The sequence below is a fragment of the Rosa chinensis genome, chromosome 5, assembly GCF_002994745.2.
Source record: "Rosa chinensis cultivar Old Blush chromosome 5, RchiOBHm-V2, whole genome shotgun sequence".
NCBI lineage: Eukaryota > Viridiplantae > Streptophyta > Magnoliopsida > Rosales > Rosaceae > Rosa > Rosa chinensis.
In genome coordinates this window covers 83865326-83873108 of record NC_037092.1, presented here as the reverse complement: position 1 = coordinate 83873108, position 7783 = coordinate 83865326, and the positions used below count along the sequence as shown (strand labels likewise).

General features: G+C 37.6%; 1 protein-coding gene across 1 annotated transcript; it reads right to left on the bottom strand.

Annotated features, from left to right (window-relative positions):
• On the bottom strand, nucleotides 1-3401 carry LOC112166413 (beta-glucosidase 12). Its single transcript, XM_024303253.2, has 13 exons — nucleotides 3087-3401; nucleotides 2857-2926; nucleotides 2602-2660; nucleotides 2423-2498; nucleotides 2240-2317; nucleotides 2036-2123; nucleotides 1606-1861; nucleotides 1410-1525; nucleotides 1047-1282; nucleotides 887-918; nucleotides 697-799; nucleotides 479-587; nucleotides 1-395 (listed from the first exon to the last, which is right to left on the bottom strand). Exons 1-13 carry the CDS (start codon nucleotides 3243-3245, stop codon nucleotides 182-184), a joined length of 1596 nt encoding a protein of 531 aa, XP_024159021.1. The 5' UTR covers nucleotides 3246-3401; the 3' UTR covers nucleotides 1-181.
• Between the last annotated feature and the right edge of the window lie 4382 nt (nucleotides 3402-7783).

Below are 7783 nucleotides of genomic sequence, written 5' to 3'. Positions count from 1 at the left end.
TCCTAAGTATGATATAGATATACACATTAACTTTCATCGTGAACACATATTGTAGATTTTCAACAAGAAAACAAAGATAATGAGAGAATTGAACTCCATAACATGAATCTTTGAAATATGAAGAGAGACGAACCAACATACAAAGTGGAGTCTGCATCGATCTCGGTCTCATTCTAGTGATTTACATTGATTGAAATTTGCGAGAGGAAATTGCGTCTAACTCGACACACTTTTGAAGAAACTTCTTGAACCAGCCAGCTGAGAGTTTAGGGTATCGTTCGAGTCCATTTTTGTAATCTATAAAGTTGAGGCCGAATCTACAAGTGTAACCCGTATTCCACTCAAAGTTATCAAACAATGACCACGCAAAATATCCTTTCACCTTAACCCCGTCCCTGTTCAAAGATATACGAATCAAATTATCAAATAACATTCATCACCAAAGAATTAATAATCACTCTTCAACTTAAGCACTTACTTGATTGCTGAAAGAAGATAACTGAGATGGGCATCGTAATAGTCAATTCTATGATTATCGGTTAGGGCTTCCTCAAGCGATAGTCCGGGATCGTTCAGCTCATTAACTCCTTCAATAGCAACAAGAAATGTTTATTAATTACTGAGCCTCAGATAGTAGTAAAATAGCAATTCGATTAGAATGACAGAAAGATTGAAAATCATTTCAAAACTAATTACCATTTTCAGTGATGTAGATAACTGGATCATTATACTTGTTCTTTGTGTAGAGCAAGAGCTCTCGAAATCCTTCTGGATAAATATAGAGCCAATCCAAAGCAGTCTGCAAAATTTAATTAAAATATTATGTGAAAATTCGTATGATAATAATTAGATCAAGGTTGATTCCGTTGATCAACTTGGTACACACCTTTGGACCAATAGGAACACCATCACGCTCGACTGCCACAACGTTCAGCTTTGTTAGAATATATATATTGCACGTTTGTAGTTAACACGTACAGTACCATCGACTACTCTGGACATGACGTCATGACATACTAAGACTAAAAGCTTAAATTTCTACTGACCTGAAAGATTAACGAGAGCGTCTGTAGTGTAGCTTGGGTTATGGGCATTAGGATGAGCAGCATTAAAACAAGGTGCCTTGTAGGCTGCAAAGTTAGCAGTGTAGTAGTTTACTCCAATAAAATCAAATGAACCCTTAAGCAACTTGGATTCTTCTTTTGTGAATTTGGGTAATCGGTCTGCAACAAGATATCGCATGCTGTGTGGATAGTCCCCATTGATTAGGGGGTCCATAAACCTAGAAGAACATAGAAGAGCGTTTGAATATACTCTTTCTGCCAAACACTATAAAAAAGAAGTACTTTCGATTATCTATTTATTTTAACTGTGGACTTGTTAGCTAGAGTAACTAATTAGCTACATACCATCCATACATAAAATCCAATGCACGTTCTGCAGCATCTACATCCCACTTTGCATCAGAATATGGCACGAACCAATATGATAGTAGTGTTATTCCAATTACGCCCTTCCGTGATGCCTGTATATTCAAAAATAGTTTTAAAACAAAGAGAAAAACAATTAGTTGATTGATCCGACTTAAAACTTTCCGTGAAAAACCTGATATTTGTCTCTGTACAATTTTACGGCGGCTGCATGAGCTAGAAGTTGGTAATGTGACGCCAAGTATGGCTCAGTCCCTGAATCTCCACCGGTGCAATTTAGGTTTGGCCAATCAGAACATCGGTTTGGTGCAAATGTTCCAATCACATAACCACCATTGGAGTAGCTCCATGGCTCATTTAACGTGATCCAGTGCTTAACTCTGTCACCAAATTCTTTATAGCAGAGATTTGCATAGTCCTTGAAATGGTCCCTGCATGTTATACCTAGTTTATAATCTGAATTAAAATTTCTTAGCCTAAACGACATTCTTATCGATTTGGAGAAGATCCACATCAACAAAAATTGCTTAAAAGAGTCGATTAACTAATATTTTCTGTTCAAATTTAGAAAGTAATAATACACTAGTATTACTATTTTCACTTACACAATTTTAGGGCTAAGGAAGCCACCGTATTCATCTTCCAAAGCTTGAGGGGTATCCCAATGAAAGAGTGTAACATAGGGTACAAGACCTGCAATATTCAAGTAGTCGACCAAAGAAAAATTTATATGTATTCAAGTACAAGAATTGCAAATATACTCCGGACCCCCAAAAACAAAACTGATATTGTAATATTACGAGTACTACCATTGGCTAGAAGCTCGTTGATGAGGTTGTTGTAATATTTGATTCCTTCCTTGTTCACACATCCACTCAGCTTTCCATCTGAGCCCATTTTAAAAATTTTTTTTCAGAAATTAGAGAAAAAAAAGTTTAGTAATGCATTACAACAACAGTAAGATATCTATATATAATCACTTAGTGTCTTACTTGGTAACAATCTTGACCATGAAATTGAAAACCTGTAAGCATCAAGCCCCATGTCTTTCATAATCCGGATATCTTCCTGCATATACGAAAATACAAAAAGGTAAGCATGCCGGAAATAACCAATGCTGTTCTTTTTAATTCCTTACATAGAATTATCCATAGGGAACGTATACTTGTACCTTATAGCGATGATACTCATCAATAGCCACATCTCCAGTACTGTGGTCGTGTATCTTCTCTGTTTTTTTTTCCCCATAAAAAAAAGAAGGGAAAAAAAAAAGATAGTTTAGTAGAAAGGGTATAAATATTTTATGATTAGGGACATTGATTAAAGATAGGAAAATTTTTCATAATCATAAATTAATGAAAGATATCCCGAAGCTTTTTGAAGTTATGATTTGAGAAGAAAATGAAGTAGGAGAAGAAAGACTTACCGGGATACTTGCGAGTGTATGTGTCCCATATACTTGGACCTCTACCACCTTCATTTGCAGCACCTTCATACTACAAAGTACAAACGCAGAGGAACTACATAAATGATCAATTCAATAAAAAATCGAGATTACATTGCCAAAATTGAATACGGTCTGATTCTCAGTAAATTAGAGGACCAAAATGAAAACCCAATCTATAACATAGGGCTAGGTTTTAGTTCAAATCATACCTGGTAAGCCGATGAAGCTGTCCCAAACACGAAACCTGCCGGAAAACTGCTCCGGTGGAGGGAAGAAGTGTCACGGTGCCGTGAGTTGGCAGCTCTACTGCTTGTCACAGCAGTGCAGACCAGAACAAGTAGGAGGGTTATGCCTAATCGGAATGCCATAACTGTTTTTGTATATTCTAGGCTTAATGGGGCTTTAGTATATATACATCCCTAACCCATAGTCTTGTTTTTCAATAGGAACCGGTCAATGCGCAAAATCTGATTAAGGTTGCAATAACCGTTGATTTGTTGAATGGTTATGCAACGATGTATCGGTAATTATTAGGTTCGCGTACGATGTTAGGGTTTTAAGGTTGGCGAATTGCAATTTCAGTTGTGATCGATCCAGTTGTGACAGTAATATAGTTTATATATGTTGTTATACAATGGATAAGTTTAATCTCTTCTATCCTTTTAGCTTACGTGTTGTTAATTTATTAGATTTTCTGCATTTTTTACCATATCGTTTGAGTTTTTAATTAATTATATTTAAAAACAACTTTTTCTAGACAACATGTTTCATTTGAAATTGCCTGCGTCTATTCAGATCTTTTTCTTTTTTTTAATATTTAAATGTCTCGACTTTTTTAAAACTTGTATAATCTAAATTTTCCCCCAATAAAAAAAAAACAAAAACAAAAACAAACAAACAAACCTATCTGAACCACCATGATCTTGATCGGCGGTGACATGTGAAACACTCAGTAAACATATTTGACAGTGCTTTCTTGTTTATAAATCAAATATTTTAAAGTTTTATGCCTTCGATCTGAGAACCACAAGGTTAGGCAACAACATAATGAAAGAAACCCAAGTGTTTTGTTTTGTCGATATTTTACTATTGGCTTATCAAAATTCGTTTGAAGTGTATATTGAACTCGTACGGACCGTCATGATTTTTTAATCAATGAATTTATTCATTCCCCTGAAATTAGGGGTTGTCAATGTACAGGGCATGGCCACAACATAAAAAATATTTTTCGGGCCGGGCTTCTCTTAAAAATTGAGGCCCAGGGCTTTACAAGCTTTTTAGGGCCGGGCCAGGTCGGGCCCATTATATTTATATGTCATGTTCTTTTGTTAAAAGTAATACAAAAAGGGGCTAAATACTGGTTACTACCTTGTAATTTAGGTTCAAAATCAATTCAATCCTTGAACTTTCAATTTCATCAAAAACACCCCTACGTTATCAAATCTTCGTCTAATAGGCCATTTCGTCAATCATCCGTCAATTAGAGCTGTTAACTCGCTGACGAGGCATGCCATGTCATATCATGTGGGCCCCACCTATCAAGAAAAATTCTGAAATTGCCTCTATTCTAACCCAGAAACCCAATTACACCTCCCAGATCATGTGTGAAAATCCAATTCAGATTCGTCTCTATCAGCAAACCCTAAGGCTTTCTCTGAGCTAACATCCATGGCGATGAAGCACCTGCGCACAGCGCTGGCCCTCCACCGGTCGGTCAAGGCCTCGCCGATGGTGACCTAAGCCGTCCGATCCAACTCCTCCTCACTCGTCGTCGCATCCTCGCTCTCAACCCCACCATCACTTCGGATCAAATTAATGCGGTTCAAGCAAAGCAGAATGCACAGAGACAACAGAGCACCGCTTTCAGGCCTCCTCCGTAGACTGCCATGGTCTAAGATCGCCTCTCCGAGGATGTCAAATCGAAGATCCAGAAGCTCGAAAACCCTGACCCGAGGTTCCTCAAGTACTGGACGCCCTACCTGACCCTCATGGATCCCTCGTACATTCTCATCGCCCTGGAGACACTTGTCACAGTCCTCCCCAAAGGTTTAAGAGTCGCGATGGAGTCGAACCTCCCCATGAATATAGCGAATGTCAGTCTGGATCGACTAGAGGTCGAGATTCGAGAAAGACGAGAACAGCGGCATGGCCCATTTCCTGGAGCACATGATCTTCAAAGGAACGTGGTTAAATCTCTAAAAGAACCCCCATGTTTCACATGCATCATTAATTGCCATCACCATTCCATCCCGAGTATGATCATTGCCAATGCTTCTGAGATCAACAATTGGGATTTGAAGTTTGACACCATTTTCTGGTGTTGTGTTCTTTATAGTCTCCTATGGGTGGATAAAGATTTTGGAAATCTTGGCCATGCTGGAGTCTAAGAGCCCTTTGCCACCGATTTTTAGGTTATCAAAGGCATACGGTTCTTTTTCTTTCTCTACCATGTAGCCTACATCTGTCATCTTAACTTTGTTGGTTATCTAAGATGTTTCGTTGGATCTACTTGGAAATGGTGCTGCCATATTTATAATATAAATATAAACAAGAAGAGAGTGCTTGAATTGGAAATGTGATTTCAGATTTAGATTTCCATAAACCTCAAGGGAGAGCAGGATTATATGGGGCAATCTGGTTTGGTCACCAAAATGGATACATAATCGAAGCATGGGGTTTATTTGGTTGTGTGGACTGTGGAGGACGACGCTGGATTCAGAGGTGGAATAGAGGTATGGGCAATTTTGGAATTTTTCCTGATAAGTGGGGCCAACATAATCTGACATGGTATGCCTTGTCAGTGAGATAACTGCTCTAATTAATGGAATGACCTATATATTAGACGAAATTTGATAACGCAAGGGAGTTTTTGATGAAATTGAAAGTTCAAAAACTGAATTGATTTAGGACCTAAACTACAGAATAGTAACCAGTATTTAGCCCTACAAAAAGCTATGAAAAAATTATGATATGTTAACGATTGAACAAATTAAAACACAAAATTAAAGGAAAATATGGCCTAAGAGCAACTCCAACAGCTTGCCCATATCTTGATTTTTCTCAATTTTAGGGAAAAATTTAGTTGTTTTGCTCCAACAGATTCCCTATAATTATCCCTAAAATAGAGATAGTGATGAGAGAGAAAACAAAATTCTCTATATTTACAGCAATCTGTAAAATTTTAGGGAATGATTTAGGAAAGAATTATGGAATCTGTAAAATAGAGAATCTGTTGGAGTTGGAGCATAAATTTTTTTGGAGATTTTAATTTTTACTTCCCTATAATAGAGAAATTATAGGGAAGCTGTTGGAGATGCTTTAAGAGTAACTCCAACAGCTTCCCTATAATTTTTGTACAATAGGGAAGCAAAAGTTAAAGCTTTAGCATCTTTTTCTTCTCCAACTCCAACAGATTCTCTATTTTACAGCAATATCTAAAATCTCCATATTCTTCCTTAAATTTTTAGAGATTGCTGTAAATATAGGGAATTTAGTTTTCTCTTTTCTCATTTTCCCTAAAATAGGGATAGTTATAGGGAATCTGTTGGAGCAAAAGAGGCTCATTTTTCCCTAAAGTAGAGAAAAATCAAAATATGAGGAACTTGTTTGAGTTGCTCTAATGCAATAATTATTTCAGTATAACTACATAAAAAATACTAATACTAGAATTTAATGAGCTTTCGGATTGGGCTTATAAGGCTGGTTCGGGTGGGCTTTAATGGGCATATAATGGGTCGGGCCTTGGCTTTGAACCCTCCGCCCTACCCTTGCCTCGTTCCCAAATGGGCAGGGCCAAGATGGGCTTTGTTGCGGGCCGGGCGGGCGCCCATGGACTTTTGGGCCCACCGGCCAAATGATGACCCCTAACCTAAACACTGTCATACTTTAGTCAGATGCAACTCGGGTATGGTAACTTTATTTGTTTTAAGATCATTTGTTTATTTTCTCTGCTAGCTACGAACTTTTAGTAATTTTGTTATTTTATCTAAATGCAAGATATGGAGTGAGATTGATTTTTTTATTTTTTATTTTTCAATATTTTAAAAAACTTTCACTTTTTTTTTTTTAAAGGAGTGGATGTCAATCCATTAAAAATAGGGCCAATTACATATAAGGCCATTTTTTAATGTTCTTTTAGCAATAGGGCCACCAACTATTTTTTCCCTCATAAGGCCACTATATTAAAAATGATGTTAAATTTTAGATATAAAAACTAACATATTTACATAAATGCCACTAGAGTAAAAAGTTAACAATCTTTCTCTCTCTCCTCTCTAACGAGGTCTCCGGCAGGTCTCCGGTCGACCTCCGGTCAACTCTGACGAGGTCTCCGACCGACCTCCGATCAACTTCCGGCGAACTCCGGCGACAATAAAAGCTATTGTTACCAGCAACAAAAGCTACTGTGGTCAGATTTCCGGCAAACTCCGGCGACCACAAAAGCTACTATCACTAACACCAAAAGCTACTGTGGCTAGCAACAAAAGCTACTCTGATGAGATTTCCGGCAACCTCCGGCGAGGTCACAAAAGCTACTATCACTAGCAATAAAAGCTACTGTCACTAGCAACAAAAGCTACGCTGGTGATATTTTCGGCAAAGTCACAAAAGCTACTATTACCATTAACAAAAGCTACTGTTACCAACACAAAATAATACTCTCACCAGCAACAAATGGCTACTGTCACCATTACCAGCAAAGTCATAAAAGATACGCTCCCAAAAATCAAAAGCTACTAATACCATTAACAAAAGCTACTATCACCAACACAAAATGATACTCTCACCAGCAACAAATGGCTACTGTCACCATCACCAGTAACAAAAGCTACTCTCATCATCACCAAAAGCTACTATCAAGCAAAACGAAAACTACACTAACCAACACCAAGACCTACTCTCACAA

What these genes read in the sequence shown, in the direction of transcription:
- LOC112166413 (XM_024303253.2), bottom strand. Translation starts at nt 3,245, where the DNA reads ATGGCATTCCGATTAGGCATAACCCTCCTACTTGTTCTGGTCTGCACT. An exon ending in TGTACAGAGACAAATATCAG is followed by an intron (nt 1,526 to 1,605) that starts GTTTTTCACGGA and finishes TTGAATATACAG; the next exon opens with GCATCACGGAAGGGCGTAAT. An exon ending in TATCTACATCACTGAAAATG is followed by an intron (nt 588 to 696) that starts GTAATTAGTTTT and finishes TTGCTATTGAAG; the next exon opens with GAGTTAATGAGCTGAACGAT.